We start from the raw sequence: 20,462 nt of genomic DNA on the forward strand, positions 1-20,462 counted from the left end.
TCTCGTGTGGTCTTTTGGGAACTGAATAAGTTTCACTTATTAAACTCAGCTGAATTAATAAGAGAATTATTATGTGGGAGAATTCTCTTAGCAATCTGTCTGGCTCTCTCAAATTGTCCATCTCCTTATGAGTGAAAGGAGCTTAAATTTTTATGTTTGCAATTATAAAATATCCTTTCTGATTCAGAGTTAGAAAACTGTGGCCTTTGAGCTGTGAGAATTCTTTCTGAATACAGAAAGAGGTACATTAAAATATCTTTGCCTTTTGGATCTTGCAAAAAGTCCACAAGCCTAAAACAATAAAATACGAGATGCTAATTTTATACATTCAGGTCTAAAATGACTCTTTCTTATTCTGTTGCAACTCATCTTGTGATGGGAACAGCATTTGTATTCCTTTGAGTCATTTGAAAAAGCTTTAGGATGTTGTGCCTTATTTAATCAGTACTTTTTGCCCCTATTACTGGTTCTTTTTGTAAAGGCTCCCATAAATAAATGGGCTGGGACAATGTCTCTTCTCTCTCACCCCCTCCTTTTTCTTTTTGCATCACATTGTTTCCCTGTGTTGAGCTAAAATGGACAGTGTCAAAGGTGTGTTGTGATTTTTGCAAGGGGACCTGGAGACAGAAATTGTATTTTTGTGTGTGTCTGTTTCCAGTTTCTTCAATAATGTGTCTGGCAGAGGAGGAATTTCAGCAGGAAAGAGCCTGGAAACTTTCTATCCTCAGTAAATTTCTGTATCAAGAGAGCCAACCCCAGAACAGAAATTCAGAATCACGTTTTACTCCCTGTTCTTATGCAAATAGTTACTTCCAATTAGATTTAACTCTTAATTAAGAGTTCAATAAACTTTAATGATGAACTTTCTTAATACACTTTCAGCGTGGGAGAAGGAAGAGCCATCTGACTGCCTGTATCTTTTACAATTAAAGTCAATTTGGACCTTCTCTAGAAAGATGAAACCCAGATAACTGGATATGCTGAAGATACCAGAATGCCATACACCAAATGACCTTGGTTTCTGTACAGTTTCTTGGTAAAAGTTTTCATCTGATAGATATATGGAAATGTAAATTTCATCACAGAGGATGAAATTTATAGAGATCCTTAGCTACCCTCTTGTTAGCAGATGGCTTAACTCTCTCTTTGATATTGAAATGCATCTTTCATGAAATACGAATCTTTCACTTAGATATGGTCATTAAGTCGTGTAACTGATGGTGGAGTTTGACCTGTGGCAGCTTTCTTTGGCAGTAGCCTCCACAGCAATCTAAACTTAAAAAGAAATATGGAAGTATGCCATGTGATTTTCAAACTGAAGGGTGAAACCATAAACCCCACCAAGTTTGGTCAAGTCTCACCACTGATATGAGAGAAAAATTCTTTGTCTCTTGTCTGTTTTACCACTGCTGTCTGTAGGATTTGCATTTGCAGAACACTGCTTTGCTGTGAATCCAGTATCTGCAGTGGATCTGCAATTCCTTTTTCAGAACAAATGATGGGGTTTTACAGGCCTACATGTAATAATATTCTCCATCTCTACCCTTCCCCCAAATTTTTTCTTAAGCGCTGCCTTCATCCTCTAGTCTGGGTCACTTATTTAATGGCAATGAACATTTTCAGAAGGTAACCTTTCTGCTTGTGATTTGTTCAAGGACTCTGGAATTATAATGGTTGCTGTCAAATGTGTATAATTGGTGTCTGTGGCACACATCCAATGAGTGATAAAAGCTTCGTTGTCTCTGCTGCTTCAGTCTGTATTCTCTCCCTCTATCACCCTCTCACTTCTGCTGCTCTCAGGCAAGAGGAGAATGCAGTGCCAGGCTGTTTAAAGTGCAGTTAGACAGAACAGCAGCTCTGCCAGATTCCCTATCACGGAGTGTCCCAGCTCTGGGCAGTGAATTCCCTTGGCTGAGGTTTGCTCACTGACTTAAGCACAGTATCCTCTGAAGTTTTATTTCAAACACCTCCCTTCATAACCTTCTGCCAAATATTTGGGCTCTAGGAAGGATGATAGTTTGTGAGTACCATGAACTCCCAAGCTTAGTGACCTACATGTAACATTTTACCAGTGGGTAAGTCTCATAATTGAGATGGAGACAACACAGAGCAACACACTCCATTTTCAGAAGGCTTCAAACTCTTTATTATAGCAGGCATGCTTGTTATACATTCTTACAAAACTCATAAGTTTACACTTTACTCACTGGTCACGAGAGACAAGGTGCTTATTGGAATAGGCAGTTACAGGTTTCTCTTATTTATCCTTCTTTCTTTCTTGGTTTCTATGTCAACAACTTCTCTCTGGCTCATAGAAGTCATGTAAAACCTCTTCCAGAGGTAAAAACTTTGTGCTTTTATATACAAAAAGCAAGCACACATTACTAATAGCACCCAAAACTGGCAACATGTTGTTCGTTGTCTGTTCCCAGTGCTGAACACGTAGTGAAGAGAATATTTCTGTTACTTTAGTCCTGCAAAACCTATTTTATCTTCAGGGCTGGATGGGTGATTACTTTCTAATGCTGTCTACTTCAGTGAATCTGTTTAGCAACTCAAAAGGAGAGAGAAATTTGTCAAATCTCACTGGAAATCTATCAGAAATGTCAAATGAAATGCTGTAACATTCTGGTTTTGTCAAAAGGATAAATGTATATACAGCTGTGTGTGTGTGATATTATTTGTAGTAATTGTTGCCTCAGTGAATTTCTCTGTGTGAAGAACTTGGTGTTGCATTAAGGCATGTGTTTGTTCTGGTCCCTGAGGCCAGCTTGGCCTTACACAGAGGTACTTGGAATTTGCCCAAGTCAGCCCTGGTTTTTGGAGTTCAGGGGAGGAATCAGCTTCAGTGTAGCCAAGGAAAGGATTCCCACTGGCCGTCTGAGCACTGGGTGTTTGCTGGAAAATTTTCCTCAGGTTGTAATTGAGATGCTGAAGACCAAATGTAGCATAAGTTTTCTGTTTAAAGTGCGATAAGGATTTTTTTTTCCATCTGCATGCAGAAGAAGCTGTATGGTAGCAGTACATATATGGTTGTCATTAGCAGCTGAAGAATTGTTTCCACTTCATTTTTATAGCTCTAAACTTGTAGAAACATCTCAAATCTGGCTGTGCCCATACTTGAAATCAATCTGAGTATACTTAATAAGTTGTTACATGCATTTAATATATTTGAGCACAAAAATAAGTTCCTCCAAGATTTGAAACACTAATAAAGTCAGCTATCAAATATTTCCCTTTGGGGATTCTGAATCCTGATGAAACTGGGAAAACACCCAAAGAGTGTTTCAAGTCTTTTTACACCAAGTACATTTCCAAAGTACAGTGAAAATGGTGATTGAAACTTTGATCATGAACTGAAAAATTATCACATTTGTAAGACCATATGAGGGCTTTTGGCTTCTAGCAACTCAGTTCAAATACCAGCGACCTACTCTACTCTCTGACCAAACTGGTCCATTGCATGGAGTCTGTTTAAAGGAATCTTTCCTCCCTGATGGCACTTCCATGTGGATCCTCTGCAAAGTCTACTGGTGCATCCCAGTCTTTCACAAGAACAAGTCACCGTGTCTATCCAGCATCTGCTTCCTGCATCTCACTGCTTGGCTTTTTCTGAATCACAGAATTATTTAGGTTGGAAAAGGCCTGTTAAGGTCATTGAGTCCAACTGTTAACCCAGCACTGCCAAGTGCAGCACTAAATCATGTCTCTGAGCACCATGTGAAGGTAGTTTACATTCCATATGGTTTTTTGTAGTTTATAATGAGGTAGTTAGTGAGATCATCAAACTCTTTTCACTAATGATTTGCAGTGACTGAAAATAGAAAATTCCATCAATTTTCCCACCTTCTTTACTATTGCTGAGCTGATTTTTTCCTGAGGGGAAAAAAAACAAGCTTAAGGTAAGATTCTTCCCTGCTCCTACACTGCTAGTCCTCCTTCATAGCTCCTGCTGAAGGAAGTCAGGATAAGTCCCAAAATTTAATTCTTTAAAAATCTTCTGTGTGGGCTTCATCCTTCCAGTAACATATCCCTGTATTTCCAGTTACATATTTTTTAGAAAGACCCAAGAATGGCAAGTTTTATTTTAGAAGGTTTCATTTCCTTCTGTCTTTTATTCTCTCTTTTTTTGCGATTTATGCCATGAAAGATACCAGGGTAGGTAGCATGAAACAAAAAATGTTTAAACTTTTGTGTCAGGATCGGAAACAATGTGTTTTCCTCTTGCTTCAGTTGTTCAAAAAAAGTGAAGGAATTTTACATTTCCCAAAAGGCTGGAAAGGCTGAATCTATTGGGTTTTTAAATCCGCAAGTCTGTGGCCTGAAGGAAAAGTGATACTTGAATATTTTTATATGGAGTGTTACACTGCAGAATGGTGTTTTTGTGCCTCATCCATATCCATACTGAGAGCAGCATCCAGGCAGTTTTGCTGGACTAAACACTATTGACAGCAGCACCTTCACTGTATCACTGCCCAACAAGGCTGCACACCTGGGAGAGCAGGGCTGGCTCCAGACTGGCCTTAGAAGCTATGTGAGAATATAATATCAGGAAGAATATTCCACCTGCAAGGAACAACTGAAAAATGCTTGGTTTGAGGCAGAAGTGATCAGAATTTGAATGCCCCTTTGAAGTCAGTGGATTCAGTGACAAGCTGTTACACATACCTTGTACTATGTGCTGCAATGCAGAAAAATGTAAACTCATTGCAACATGATAATAGTGAAGAAATCCAAAGCTGCTTGAGCAGGATAGTATTAGAAATCTTGAATGCATTTAAAATTTTTGGCTGTTAAATAGCCAATGCCATCAGCACTTCAAGTAGAGTCTGCACAAAGGGACTGAACAGTAGAAATTATTATTTGAACATCTAAATATGGTGAGGAAAGAGCATGAGAAAAGGCAGAGGGTGGTTTGTAACTGCTCCTTTGGTCCTCACAGAACATCCCAAGTTCTCCCTCCCCTTACCCTGACCTATTAGTCTGACTCCCCTCACTTGTCTTATTTAATATCTCCTTTTCTCCTCCTTTCTGATTCCCAGCCCATGCATGGGAGTCCCATCAAGTGAGAGAAGGCATCTGACAACCTCCTCTCTGTCCAGCAGACTTTAGAGCTGAAAGCATCACTCACCTCCAGTTTGTGACAGAGGGAGGTGAAGCAATGCACAAAGCACAGCAAATGAAAAACCTGCCTGAAAACAGAGATGGGCCATTGTGCTTTAGCAAGCTCTAAACTCTCTAAACAAAGTCAGATTTTCATTTGGGATATTCTTCCAGTTCTTTTCTCTTGTGGACAATGTTTCACACACACAGCTGGCTGCAGTAATCCAGGTTGTTCAGGGTGCTGTGCTGGGTGTCAGTGCCAGCTCAGAGCATCAGCTTCTGTGGGCTGGGCAGTGCCACATCCTGGCATTCTGCAATGTGTTGTCTGGGTCTAGAAGTGGTTCCTGCCCACCTCTCATCTCCCCTCACATGAAGGCAGCGAACTCTGTAACCTCAGACCAGAAATTTGCTCTACCTTGAATTTAGCCTTACACAAGCCCAAGAGAAACAGAACAACTTCTGCTGCCCAAACCAGCAATCCTTCTTTCCCCCAGAGTGGGAAAAATGAGTGAGTTGAATGTGGATTCTGAGCCACCAGCTGGACCATTCCATCCTGAAAAGGAACAGCAACATTTTTGGCTAAGTGCTAAAAGTTTGCATATAAGAATCCAAAAGGAGCATATGGCCATTGCTTTAAACTTGCCTTGTTCTTTAAAAATACACTTTACCAGAATTATCTATTTCAGACTCTCTAAATGTGGAGTGAGAAAATTTATTTCCCTCTTTTTTCCTTGCTAGAATAAGTGGCATCATAAATACTAGAAAGAAACAGAGTTATTTCAGGAATTTGAACTGGGATAAGTATCATTTAAAGAGGCTTCTATCACCACTCCACTGAAGATAGCAGGGTCTGTGCATCAGTTGTTTGAAGAAAGTTGTTGGTCTGTTGTTGTCGAGGCAGGACAGGAATGAATAGACTTGACTCAGAAGGCTGTGAGAGTAAGACTCCAATTTATTCAAAATACACCGCTCTTTTATACAGAGCTTCGTGAGGACCAAATCCATCGGTTCTGAAGTGAAAACAACCCACCGCCATTGGTGCAGAGTGCTTGATGCACAGTGATAGAACTTAACTATAAACAATGTGAAAAACAAGAGAGATAAAGAATTATTTACATTCTTCTCCAGCTCTTTCCCAGGCTTCTGCCTGCTAGAAACTCTCAGTTTCTTTCTTTGACTGAATCTGAGTGCCACATTGGTCCTTGTTCAGTTCACCTCAACTCCACCCTTCACCCCAGCACCAGCACTGCTGATACAATGGGCAGTGTTACCCCAGTCATTCTTGGTGATAACGTCTGGGTGTGACTCTTTGCTATTGCAAATGACTGATCATATGACTGTGATATGAAACTGTCTTGATGTATATGAGTAACCAGGACCATCGCTAATAAACTGCTTTTTACCCCAGAGAATGTTGCCATTGAGAGCACCCAAGGGGCTTGCCCACTCACAGAGTTACTGCTGAAGCTCTTCTAGCAATCCAGGAATTATTAATGATTAGTCGCTCTCAGGAAAGGTCCTGTAAACACTTCCTCCCACACTGACTGCTGTGAACAATTTCAGTGTGAGTGTGGGGAGAAAGCTTTGTGGTTATGGCAGTTCCCCAGCCCTTGCAGAGCTGTCCCACAGCATTTGCCCACGCTGTCCCCTCTCCTGTGATGTTCTGTGCTCCCCCTCCGAGGCGCCGGGCGGGCACCGGGAGGGCACCGCCTGTCCCTGCCCTCAGCTCAGGTGGCTGTGCTGCTCTGCAGGGACTGGCACTTGTGGAACTCCCTCCTGCCCACCCGGGAGGGTGAAGCCACAGCAAGAGCTCCTGACCTCTCAAGAGCTCAGGGAGAAGGTGGCAGAGGATGCTCCCAGTTGACAGAATTCCACCCAATAATGCCGACCTCAGTGCTGATGTCAGCCTGGGACACAGCTTCTAAAATTGCTAATAATGAAAAGGCTGGGCACATTCCTACTTGAAGAGGCTTTTTAAATTCTCCATATGCTTAATTTTAAAACATTCCTTTAATCTTTCTGATGTTTGCAGTACCCTAGAGAATAATGAGAGTTCACATTTGATGAGTCTATTGCTTTTACAGGATTTGAAACACTCGCTGACTTGAGTAGCTTATGACAAAACAGGATTTTGAATTCAGATCCAACTTGCTCTGCCTTGCTTCCTTTCCTAATCCAGAGTGAACCTTATCTGTTGTTATTTTGTATTTCGCATGATGGGCTATCATGATGGAGTAATTACTGCCACAGAGAGGATAGAAGGGCCTTGCTGTCAGAGAAGGAAACCTGTGAAAACAGCCCATCATTCTTTAAAAATCTGAAACATGAGTGGAGAAAAGCAGGAGTTAAACTGGCTCCTGTATAACAGTTGCTTTGTCTTATGCTTGATGTTTCACTCCTGTGCCTAATTCCTCAGTCTTGTCTTCCATGGTGACTTCGTTAGCAATGAGATGCTAATTAAATTTCATATTTACGATTAGAAAATAAAATCATTGGACCTTTTTAAAATAGATTTTTATGAGTTTTGGCTCAGTTAGCTGAGTCAGCAGCATGGATTCTGCAAGGCTGAACTCACCAGCTTTGAAAAAAAAAAGATAAATAGAGCAACTAATGATGAAAGGAGAGTCTAATCTAAAACCTCATACAGTTTCTACACTGTATTAGCTTTTGAGCATAAGAAAAATAAATTTGTTTTGGTTCCTCATAGAAAGTAGTGTAGAAAGAACCCTTCTTTTATTATATCTCAGAGGGTTCAAAGCTTAAAATTCCTTTTAATTCTTAAAATCTCAGTTGTGGCTGGAGACAATATGCTGAAAAGAGATTGATGCATCTGCAGTATTTGTCATCACCTGTTAGCTAGCAAAATATTTATTTCACTGCTTAGAATTAACACAGGTAAGCACTGGCACAGAGCATCTGCCCTCTTCCCCATGGAATGTGCACTGCTGTGGAGTTTATACAACACTAGAGAGCCAGAACTATTTAAATACTGCTGCCAGCCAGATTTATAGGTGCTATAGGGAGCAGTTCCCTATTCATGTAAAAATTAGCACCTCACAAAGCTTTAAAGGCCCATTTTTCCATACCTAGAATCTGAAGAATGTTCCAGTTGTGAGAAGATTTTTGAAAGCACTCAACTTTAAATGTGTACAGAAGCCCTGATTTTAAAAAGTGCTTAATGCTCAGCAGCCCTGTGATTCATAACACCACCTTATCCCACACTGCAAGGCAAGGCTGGCAAAAATCTGGCCGTTTGTTTTGATGCCTAAATACCACCTGTGCTCTTAGAAAATTTGACCCTAATTACAAGCTGTGCCCTGGAGCAGGAATGAGAACTAGGGGAAATCAATCCTCACGCGTGGGAGCCGTTTGCTTGTGCTCATCTTGTGTGTAACCTCACCTCAGCCACAAATGCAGCACTGCATTTTAAACAAAGCCTTTTCTGCACGTTCTGCAAATGATTTTGCTGCCAGCCTGTGCTAAGGAATTGTTGTGCTTCAAGGCATAAGTTAGAAGAATAAAACAAACTTCCCCTGATTTTGAGTTGGTTACCACACTTTGTACTGTTAAACATCTGAAAATCAGGGTTTGGGTGCAAATAATCCTGCAAATCTTGCTTTTGTAGTATTTTTTGTAGATGTTGTTTTAACAGCAGCTGCCCATCCTTAAAGGCTGGGATACTGACAGATGGAATGCAATTCTGACATCACTTTACAGTAGTTATTTTCACAAATATTTATTTCCACAGTCAGCAGAGAATTCAATACAATCCTCGTACTTCTTTTTACCTTGAATCATGGTCAAGAACCAGGTGAAGACCAGGTGAAGACAAATAGTCAGATTTATTGCTATTTTAGTATTTTGTTTCTTTGGTCTTAAAAAAAAAATATACACTAACCATGAAATGAACTAGCCAGAGTTTCCTGATGAGACCAGAGTTTAGTCTCTTCCCATGGTTAGTTAATTCTTTGGGGATAAATTTTCCACATGAAAGCTTTACAGTATTTTATTTCCTATCATCAGAGCAATGGGCTTAGTTATGGAGAGAGCAACGGAAGATGCTTAATTCCTCCTTGCAGTGCTTTGAACATAGAAAATATAGAATTGCCAAGTATTTGGCATTATCTCTTCCCCAAGACAACAAGACAAGGTCATGGAGACATTACCACTAGAGAAACAATGGACAGACCATGTACAAACAGACCATTTTTCCTTTAGATTGTTAGAGAAGTGACTCACAGGAGCCCTTCTGCAAGACAGAGAGCGAATTGTCTCCCTCTTCTCCAGAGATTGCTTTCCTGCTCTTAATTGCAGGCCTTTGGTGACAGGGGATGGCTAAGGAAACCCAGCTGGGATCTCTGCAGGAAAACAGGAGCTGGTTGAGGTCCTCCTCAGGCCCTTGCTGCTCCATCCAGAGCCCCCAGCTCGCCGTGGCTCTGAGAGCGTTTCCTCTAAGACTTCCCTCAGCAGCAGTGCCACATTTGAAAGTTACCCACAAGCTCTGTTCAGAAGAAAAGGGAAGTAAGGCAGCCCCAGCACTCTCTGCCTGCTATATATAGGCTGTGAGTCTGAGAGGGAGGCTGGTGGGTGGAGGTTTCCGGAGCTGCGTGTCACAGTCCCACAACACTGGTGAAAAGAGAGAGGCCGCAGAGCAAGAGGAGCTGACCAGAAAGCACAAGCTGGGAAGATCTATTCATAAAACAAGCACAAGCATTTCCATGTACAAGGAGTAAAATATCAAGCTCCTTCTGATTCCTGGTGAGGGTTTGCCCTTCCTAGACCAGGCTGCTGTGATTTATTGTAGGTTTTTTTCTCATCAAATGGCGTCCACTTGTCCTCTGTGTGTGTTGAGTGCTGGTGGCTGAGATGTTCCTGCAGCTCTGAGCAAGGTGCAAGGATTTGGCCAATGGACAGAGCACCCAGGACTGTGGCAGACTGTGGCTAGGAGTGGAGCTCACTTCTTCCAGTGAGGTGTTGGCTGTGTAAGGTATGTATGACATTGTTCATTGCAGTGGAGCTACAGGAGAGCAGCCTGCTCTTTAACATTAGAGTCTATTTTAAAGTAATGGCTACAAAGAGGTCACAAAAAGCAATAAGGTGGAGATACCTGTTCTATCTACATAACCTGTGCATTTACAGAAAATGAGCAAAATGTATGTGTGAACCATGGGAGTCATCACCTTTAGGAGACTGGCCAGTGTTTGATATATTGTTGGGAATTAGAAGCTGAAAACACAAATGGGTAAGTTTTCACAGAGCTGGATGGGAACTATACCAACTTTGGAGAGTATATAAGATACTTAACTAAATAATATTCTCATCGCAATCAGTGCATGGTGCTCTTGTAATACAGTAAACAGTTTGCATGGGGGTTATTTTTCATCTGTTTGGAGCAGTTTGCCAAGGTTGACCTTAAAAGGAAGGTTATCAGAGTTGGCCTCTTATATATTCTTTCTTTATATTTTATGTGTTTGTACTAGCTGTGGGATTTTTAACTGCTGGAGCTGTGTCAGGGGAGGTTTAGGTTGGATATCAGGAAAAGGTTCTTTGCCCAGGTGTTGGTCAGGCACTGATAAGGGAATGGTCACAGCCCCAAGGCTGTGAGAGCTCCAGAAGCACTTGGACAACGCTCTCAGGGGTGCACAGGGTGGGACTGTTGGAGTGTTTGTGCAGGGACAGTGGCTGGACTGGCTGACCTTTGTGGGTCCCTTCCAACTCAGAAGATTCCATGATTCTGTGATTCTCCTTATAGGTTTATATCCTATTTTCCTACCATGTTTCCTACCTATTTTCCTGCTATATGAAATTTTTTTTTCAAACTTTCCTGGGCCACGGTGAATTACAGTGAGATTATCTGACACTATTCAAGAATGGAGTGTGACCTTTTCTGTTTTAAGAATGGCCTACACATTTACTGTCAGTTGTTTCTGAATTTGGAGATTGTTCAAGTGAGTGCAGTCCTCTCCTCGAATGCGTTCTGCGTTATCCTTTGCCTGGAGATGAGAGTATCACCTACAGAGGGTCATTATCTGACTAGATGGAAAGTGTTCTTCTCTCTGTTATTTTTTTAAACTTCTGTAATGTAAGAGTTTGTAGAAAGTGACAATTTTTTCAAGAAACAGAGTGAGTGGGAGTTTTGTTTGACAGAGCTACAATTCTTTCTCCTGTCCTGATGTGACTTGTATTAATAGAAGTGAAATGTTAACAGCACTGATAAGAATCAGGCTCTCTGTGCCAGGGTTGTTCAGGTTTCATATGTACCAGTTAATGAACCTTTGTCCTTACCAGGTTTCTGTGTAGCTCAGCCTGTGGAGGTTCCTCACAAACACTGGCTCTCTGCAACAAAGAATGTGCTGGGTTTTGTAATTCGAGCACACATTTACTGGGACCTAACCTACTGTCATCAAACCATTTGCATCTTTGAGCAACTTGAATTTTTAATTCAAGGCTCCTCCTAAACACACAGGACTTGCCCCCTGCTGTACCTCCACCTCCTCCTGTGCTGGCAAGAATCTCATTATCAATTGTAAAAACAAAGTGAGTCAGTCTAACGAAAAAATTAACCTGGGACCTACTAATGACTTCTGAGGCTCTGTTGGACCAGCATTCTCATGAGCCTCGGCAGCTTCTTTCTTAGATCTTGGCTTTTAGCACACATTAGTTGAAAGGAAATGCTTGTGTCAGTAGCTGATGCTCCAGAACAGAAGGGCAGCTATATAAACATATTTGTACTACGTTAGCACAGCGATTTCTGCTGCCCTCCTCATCACCATGCAGAACAGGACGGAGCATGTGTAGATTAAAGCATTTATTAAATGTCAGGCACTCAGCTCTCCACTGCTACTTTGCAAATCCTTTAAAATAGATGCACTGAAGTCCTGTGGTAAATTATTTATTTTAATTACTGTGCCATTATCTTGATTTGCATGCTCAGAAGTAACACTGATGCCTAATGTTTCAGGACCTCTGGCAGGTCCTTCCCTATTTATTCCCACATTTCTTGCCTTTGCCATTACTAAGGCCTTTTCTATTCTCATCTCTGTTTCACTTTTGTCCCTTACTTTCATCTGTTGAGTTCCTCTTTCTTTTTTTTTCCTGTTCCCTACTTAGTACTTCCTTTTCCCCTAACCTCACCATTTTTCACCCTCAATTCTCATCTTTCTCTCCCCTCTTCACTTTTTTTTCTGCATCTCTTATTGTTCATATCTCTCATTTCTCATTTACTTTTACACATATTAGCATTCAGTGATGCCAGTATGACAGTTTCTGAAACCTGGGTATCAGATTCTCAAACAATATGTGAAAACAGAATAATACGCATCTAATCACCAGTGCAGATATTGGCATCAGGTGGACAAATCTCTCTTCATGGACCCCAGAGGGGACCCAAGTGATTTGGGGTGGCTGAAAGCTAATCTTTGGAGAGCATTCCAAGGTGGAAGTATAAAATGGTGGAATGAAGAGTTTTTAACAGAGCATTTTCCATTAACTAGAGAGGAACTGGATTCTAAATTCATGCCTAATTCAAAATGGTGAGATGAATCCACCTCCAAAATTTGCTCCTTTCTCACTAGTGCTTAAACAGTGTGTTACTGCCAGAGCTGGAAGCAGCTTAATTATTTGTAGGAAATAGTGACACACAGAGAACTAACAGTTGTCAAAACATAGTTTCAGCTATTTGCAGAGGAGGATTTTTCCATTGTCTTTGTTTATGATCAATAAAGTGTGTGCTACAACCAAAGCTGATTGGATGCCTGGTGCATGTTGGAGGCAGCACAACCTGCTCTAAGTTGGCCATTGAGCAAAATGAGTCATTTCCTTCCTGTGAGATCAGGTGATGGGAGCTCAGGGGCTCTAAAGCTGCCAGACTTGAGGAAGAGGTAGAGCAGATACTGCCAGCAGGTGGGGTGTGAGATGGGAAAGCTCCAATCTCAGCCTTTTCTGAAACAGAAATCATTGCAGGATCCTAAGGAGCATCACTGCACTGACTGGGGTCTTTGCAAGAATATTGCATTGGGCAAAACAATGTCCTTAATGTGTAAATAGTGTTTTCCTGCAGAAAGCAATAAGAATTGTATAGAATTTCATTTGCAATTTCAAAACACACAAAAGCTCAATGTGGGGAACTCAGTTCCTTCACTGTTCAGCTCTTAGGCAGTGTTATCCTGCAGCATTGAAAACTTGTCTTTGTTGCACACACTGTTTTCTGGTTTAGGTGGTTCTAAGCAAACTGTTGAGTGTCCTGACTGACAACACCAATAATTGATCTGTGCTTTATGCATGAGTTACCCTCCTTTTTTCTGAGATGGGGTTTTATATGGATCTGTTCTTAGGAAAGGAAATAAAGACAGAAAGCAATAATTAAAGAGAGTTCCAAGAGTATTAATTCTTCTGACCCCCTTCTGTTAGGACAGGAATAGTGATTAGACATAAATCTCTGATTTATTCAATTGCTTGGTTTGTTTTGGTTTCTTCTTTTTTCCAAAATGGAGAAGTACTGAATTGCAGGACTGAAGTACTGAAGTACAGAAGGGAGGGTAATATGATAGAATTCTTCATTTCTTTTTGTCTCACTTGGATTTTGAGCTTATAGTTACAAAAATGAAGGGAAGTTTCTTTCTCTCTTCCGAAGCCAGATGAAGATGCTTCCAGAGCTTTCTGAACCAGTTAAGGAGTTTGGTTTGCTTCCTTCTCCCTCTCTTCTGTTCAGAAATGGGAGTACTACTCATGTTAGCTGAAAATCTAGCTTTACCTCCCTGCAGTGCTGGTGTTTGGAGTTTCTTTTGTAGGCTGTGTGGAATGGGAAGATTGACTCTATTGAATCGAATAAGACATTTTTGTGCAAAAATAATCCTATTTTGTGTTTAAAGCTTCTTGCTCTTCTACTACTTTGGTATCTCTTATTCTATTTTTTTTCTTTTATATTTTGTTGAAATAAGTAAGATGGTTGAATTTCTTGTATAAAGAAGGGGTTCTGAGATACACAGAATGATTCTTTTCATGTGGTTCACTATGACCCAAAACAGAAATACAACCCAGCCCAGCCAGCAGAGCTGCTGCCTTCAGAAAGTGTTGTGAGGTCTGAAGAGTCTGAATTAATAAAACTGCACTAATAATAAATATTTTTCTCAGGGCTTTCCATCTCAGTGGTTCCTTGTGCTTTGCAGTCACTAATTAACAAGTCCTACCTTGTCACAAACATACCCATTGCCAGCCTTGTTTTCAGGTGGGGACACTGAGGGAGAAAGGAAGGATATAAAGTGCAAATTCTTAAAGGCAGACAAAGACACTGCCTCGTCTCCTTTGGGAGTCTGGATTTAGACATTTGTATCAAAAAAAATTGCAAGGATAGGTAAGCAAATTTAGTCGTCTTTATCAATGTTTGAACCTTTTAAAAGTGGTTTTCAGTACCACAGAACATCCAGAGAGCAGCCAACATAATTGGAAACTGCTGGTATTCAGCATTTCAGCAAGCCTGGAGGGCACACAGAGCTCTCCTGTCCTTAAGCAAAGGAATATAATTTCCTTATCACACTTTAAACTGTGACTTTCCTCTAAAAGTAAAAATAGCTTTAAATCCCTTTGTGGTTTTGTGGTTCTCTGATATTGCAAATCTGCACATATCCACACAAGCAGCTTTTGAGAAAATCACCCAGTTGTTACACTTTGTCATGTGAGGTGCTGTACACACTGCAGGGAGAAAAGACATGCCCCACAGACTCTGGAGATGTGCTGAGAAAGAGGATGTAGAACAACACCCTCAAAATGCTGAGAATAATTAGATACACAGTTTTAGAATGTTGTTTTCATCTTTATTTTTGGTTTAAAGTATGATGATTTATATGTCATTCTTTCATACTCAGCATTAAACATAAAATTCTGTTCTTATTAAGTTATAATATGCAAAACATTTAATGTACTGTTGTTTCTTTTTAAATACTGCCAGTCTGCAAACATCTGTGACAAATACAGAAATCCAAAACATAACAATAGATTACCTCTTCCAAAATAAACTTTCTTCTGCTTCTCAGTATGAAGAGAAAACCCTTTTTTCATATTTCACAAAAGGAACATCAGGAAATCAGAAACCTGAGCTGAAAGCTGCATTGGCTGCATGGCAGTTCCTGAGTATTGACAGGCTGGCAGAAATTGAGAGTACAAGGTTGCAAATTATTAAACAGCTGAAGGGTTAATTTCTGCACCATCATCAAACAAAGCACAAAAAACAAAAATGAAGCTTTAGATGTGACCTGATGATGAGCACTTTATAGAACCCCTGGGTCTGAAGCCTGCAGGCTTTATTCCCTTGATCAGTGGAGAGTGGCACTGACATATGAGAGTGTGGAGTCTGAGTGAGAACAGAGAGCAGCTTTAACTGCAAGATGATTTGTTCAGCTGAAAAATCCACCACGGAAAAACCAGCAAACATCCAGAACGATTCATTTGTGTGTAACAGCCAGCAGAAGGATAGTTCCTGAGAGAGAAAAGGAGACAAGGGGGGCAGAGTGTTCCTTTTAATGTAAAAAGGGATTCTCTCTTTTATTTGTCTACATCTACAGAGACCTTTGAAATAGATGGAACAAGCTGAGATTATGACTGGATTAAGCTCTCCTGCAGTTAAAAGCTATTTTGTATACTAACTACTGAAAGGAGCAGCAGGAGAGCAATTTTTTAACTGCTGTGGTGATTTCTTGTTTCTTTTTGCTTAATGTCTGTTGAAGTCAGTCCAAGTCTGTGAGTTCACACCTGTGATTTGTAATGGATGCCATAGTATTTCTATGACATATCACAACTCCTGGATGTGTTAGTTTACAGCTCAAGAGGTGTTGGAATCACAAATTAGATAATGGTAATAAAGATCGGGTTAAATAAGTGATTACACATTTGAAAACATTTTAAATCTGTCGTTTTTAATTTTGTAAGTGAAAACAACTTTTCTGCAATATCATCATAGGAAGGAAGGACAGAAGCAGGGAACAAGGGCTATAAAATGCTTAGAAAATGCATGTACTGCTAAAAAACTTCTAAAATTAAAGCCAGTAATACAAGACCTTTATTAGTGTCCCACTGAGTTTCAATTGTTACATTTGAGTTTTTGACCAGCACACCAAAATTTCAACCAATGGCGAGCATTTTGCTTCCTATTCAACACTATATTAAATACTAAATCAAATGATTATTTGCTCAGTAGGAGGGGTTGTGCACTAAAATCAGCTGATCACTGCTATTTTCTCTGGAGCAGCTCCACAGGACGCTGGAGCTCCATGGGGGTGGTGCTCTCAGAGCAGCCTGGCCAGAGCCTCACAGCAAAGGCAGCACCTCGAGCTCTGGGAAGGGGGAGTGATCCCTGGGACACATCCCTGGAGCTCTGGGCAGACAGGGACAGAGCTTAGCTGTGACTCTGCAGGGCATTTCCAAGGTGGCATTCCACAGAAGGATGCAAAAGAGGTGGTCTGACATTCCTACATGGCAGTGAAGGACCACTCCACTAAATGACATTTCTTAGGGCTTGCACCTTATAATAGACTGTGTTTAGCAGGAGTTTGCTACCAGAAATCTTTTAAAATTCTTAGCCGCTCATCCAATATACTTATTACTTTCTCATTAATCATTATGTCCCCAAAATAACAGTATAGATGTATTATGTCCATATACAAGGGACTATTTGATAAAGATTTTTTTTTTTTAATGTCAGGTAAAAAAAAATAACATATTCATGTTGAGAATTATGCTGATGAGTGAACTCTTCTTTGAATCATTTAGTGGAGAAATCCCTTACTAATGTCCTGAGGGAACCGCTGACAGTGTGCAATAATTTCTGGTTCAGCGCAGCAGATTACAAGATATCTTGCATTTTATGAAATTCAGGCAAGTGCTTCTTTTGCACTCTGAGATCCATCCCTGAGCTCCCTGGTATGCACCCAGAAATTAAAGGGCCTGTGACTTTCCTTTTTTCAGCTGCATGAGTGCTGTGGCTGTGAGCTGACTGAGGCACTGTGTGACCTTCTGCTTCACTGCCTTCTACTCCCCAAAGTCCAGCTTCTCCAATTATGTAGCATTTGTTAAATTCACCTTTGAAGTGAAATACAGTTACTTCCAGAATAATGGTGGAGAGTAAGGTTCATGAGAATGTGTGAGGACTTCAGATGAAGCTCTTTCACCTTTAGCATTCCTCCCACTACAACCTGCTTTGTAAAGATTTTTTCTCTGTTGTTTTACCTTTATTCTACTCGTTGCTTCAATGTCATATTTACCACACATAAATACTGGCATTCAGTGAGAATTTCACCCAACCAGTGTGAAGTTCATAGGATCAGGGAGATTTTCTCCTAGCTGCAGCCTTGCCCCATGATTCTGCATCCCACTGAACTGCTCTGGTTTTCCTGGCCCTCTGGGGACTGATGTCTTTCCCAGAATATGTAATGGCAGTCACTGGAGTAATGAATCCCCATGCAAGCTTCAAAGCAAATGTGGGATAAGTGGTTCCTAGGATGTGAAACTGCAAAGAAAAGCATTCTGCTGGAGTACAGGAAAAGAACAAAGCCCCTGCCAATACCCCCTTAACTTGTCCATACTGTGAAAATCCATCCAAATTTTTCTAACAGAGATATTGAAACCCAGACTAGGATTTTTGACAAATTGGGAAAGCTTTTAAAAGCATCAAGCAGAGAGCATGCATTATTTTTGTAGGAATATTCTGTATTTCATTATGTGAGAACACTGACAAACACATTATTTAGCAGATATAAAGCACTTTTGGCTATTGTTTTCAGAATGAGGAATTAATACCCCTTGGCTATCCAATTCATGAGCTGGTTTTGCTCAGGGATGCTCAGTGTAACACGGGCTGCTCCCCAGTTCCTAAAGCTGGAAGCTGAGAAAAGCAGCATGTTGCTTTTGAGGTCTTTACTTACTGATTACCAGCAAAGCCTCATAAAGCAGAGCTCTCGTGTCATATGGTCCAAGAAGTGCATAGTTTTCTTCCACCATGGTCTCTGAACTTGAAATAAAAGCTTATGTTCCACGTGCCACCTGGATCACAAGGTCCCATGAAAGCTAGAATGCAAAAATAGTACTAGATGAAAGGTTAATATTTTTCACAGCATAAAGAAGGAAAGATTTTTTTTTTTACAAAGTTTCTTTCGTTTTAACTTCAGTACAAGTTTTCTTGCCTCACTGTAGCCTGCCATGTAACCTTCTCTAATGAGCTGGTACAAATTAGGAGCTGGCAGGAAATTGCTTCACAAGCACTCAGAAACCATGTGATAGCATTTGCATGAGTCAAGAACATTTTCAGACTGCAGTGACACAGTGCTGTTACCTGCCCTCTCCTGCAGGGAAAGGCGAGGTCTGAGCTCCCAGGTGTGAGAACCCCGGGCTTGCTCTGGGGTCTCGTGTGGTGGAAAAGTCTCTCCTCCAACCTGAGCTTCCAAAGAAAAACTCCACAGCCTCTCATTGTTCGGTCTCAAGGCAGTTTATTGTGAGTTATCTAAAAGATTTTCTTTTCATGCTGCAGCTGTTTGGTCAGCAGCCCAGACAGAGACACACACACACCCTGACATCATCTCTGTCTGCTGTCCTCTTCTTCTCTCCCCCCACCCAGGGCTGCTGCTATCTTTTATATGATATATTACGTGTTACATGTTTATAGTTTTCCCCCAATACCTACTACCTATATTACCAAGTGCTTTTCTACTCTAAACCAATCTGTGAGTGCCAGCATCACCAATAACATGGAGGCAAGGAAGACAAAGGAGGAAGAACAGGATCAGCCCACTTTCCTCCATCTTAGAACTTCTGACCCCCATGTACAAAGTAAAACCCCCCCTGTACAGGTGCTAAAACCCCCCTGTACAATACTAAAAAAATTCCCCTCTACTTAGTAACTACTTTTACTATACTATCTAACCCTTTGTGACTGCTTGTTCCACCTCCAAAGTTGGTAACTCATTCCATGGCTCAAATTCAAAATCACAGCTGTTTGCAGCTACCTGCCAGGGTCTAAAATGCTTCTGACCAGGGCCTGGAACCTCTAAAAATGTCTGAGAGACATTTTGAGTTCCCACACCCAGGTACCCCTCAGTGATCCACAGACAGCTGCAGACACAGACCTGCCTTAACTATTCTTGTGTGCAGCCACTTACAGGTGCTGGCTCATCACATCTGTGCAGGTTCACATCAGTACAGCTTGCAGGAGCAAAGGAGGTGAGGATGAAAGCCTTCATTGCCTGCAGCCAGTATTTGTCTTTGCTCTGAGCCCTGCAGGTTCATTCCCTTCTTGCCTTGCACTGTGCCCTTTGCCGTTGCCTCTCTGACTTGTAAAGAGCTCGGTGGAGTTGGCTGAGTGCAGATTCATCACTGGAGAGCGATGAGCAGTAGTTCATAGACTCAAGATAGCATTTCTGTGAACTGTCATTTCCCAGATGAGCTGTGGACAGGCTGCACTTCAAACAGCTTCAATATTGGGCAAATTCAGCATTAGTCAGAGGTGGTTCTGAGCTCATCCTTGTGACATGAAAGCACAAAATAGTACTGGGATTGCAGCTGTCCTGCTTGGAGTTCATTTGCCAGTTGTGTCCCTTGTTCAGGAGCAGAGCCAGAGATGGATGACTGCCTGGAGACCCTGAAAGATGAGGAGGAGGCTTTGTGGGAGAATGTGGAGTGCAACCGGCACATGCTGAGCCGCTACATCAACCCAGCCAAGCTGACCCCCTACTTACGGCAGTGCAAAGTCATCGATGAGCAGGATGAGGATGAGGTGCTCAACTCACTCATGCTGCCCTCCAAAATTAACAGAGCAGGTAATTATCTGGTCAGTGGCTCCATCTGCATCTCTGTCTGAATAGCTTTGCTCTACTAAGTTTGGAGAGAGCCTGAATCAAGTTACAGATTATCAGATGGAAATTCTTTTATCTTATTTACAGGAGGCTTAGAATTCGGGGGGATTCTGATGCTATTTTGATAACAAAGACTCCTTCCAGTGCTTTGCAGACTGGAGCTCATGGGGTTCAAATTCCCATCAAAGCCTTGGCAAATATTTCAGTTAACACAAGCAGCAGTCAGTGCCATTCCAGGAGTAGCTTTTCAGCTGTCTTGCAGTACTTTGTGATTTGTCAGTGGAAGATCTGCCATCCCTGCCTGGTAAAGGCTGCACTGAATATCTTGTGCTTTGAAATTTCTGTTCCAGAGACCAATTTGCCCACACTCCCTCAGAATAACAATCAGCACAAACATACAGAATTGGTGGCATTACTTTACGGGTTCAGCTGAACTCAGTTAATCAGGCAGATTTTGCACAGCTCGTTGCCGTGGCAGAGATGAACCTCAGGAACATCAGGGATGTGATATTTGCTTGTGCT

The 20,462-nt window shown here is 41.3% G+C and overlaps 1 protein-coding gene across 5 annotated transcripts in view; it reads left to right on the forward strand.

Annotated features, from left to right (window-relative positions):
- CARD11 (caspase recruitment domain family member 11) overlaps positions 1 to 20,462 on the forward strand; it is a 106,401-nt gene that overhangs the window by 62,464 nt on the left and 23,475 nt on the right. For 4 of the 5 annotated variants that reach the window (XM_085592169.1, XM_085592171.1, XM_085592170.1 and 1 more), the window contains one exon: positions 19,692 to 19,904. In XM_085592169.1, coding sequence (XP_085448295.1) covers positions 19,692 to 19,904 — 213 coding nt within the window. Of the gene's footprint in view, positions 1 to 9,723; positions 10,091 to 19,691; positions 19,905 to 20,462 lie in introns of those variants that run through there. The other variant, XM_085592172.1, reaches the window with a different exon arrangement.

The sequence above is a fragment of the Lonchura striata genome, chromosome 14 (assembly GCF_050655825.1).
Source record: "Lonchura striata isolate lonStrDom1 chromosome 14, ASM5065582v1, whole genome shotgun sequence".
Classification (NCBI taxonomy): Eukaryota; Metazoa; Chordata; class Aves; order Passeriformes; family Estrildidae; genus Lonchura; species Lonchura striata.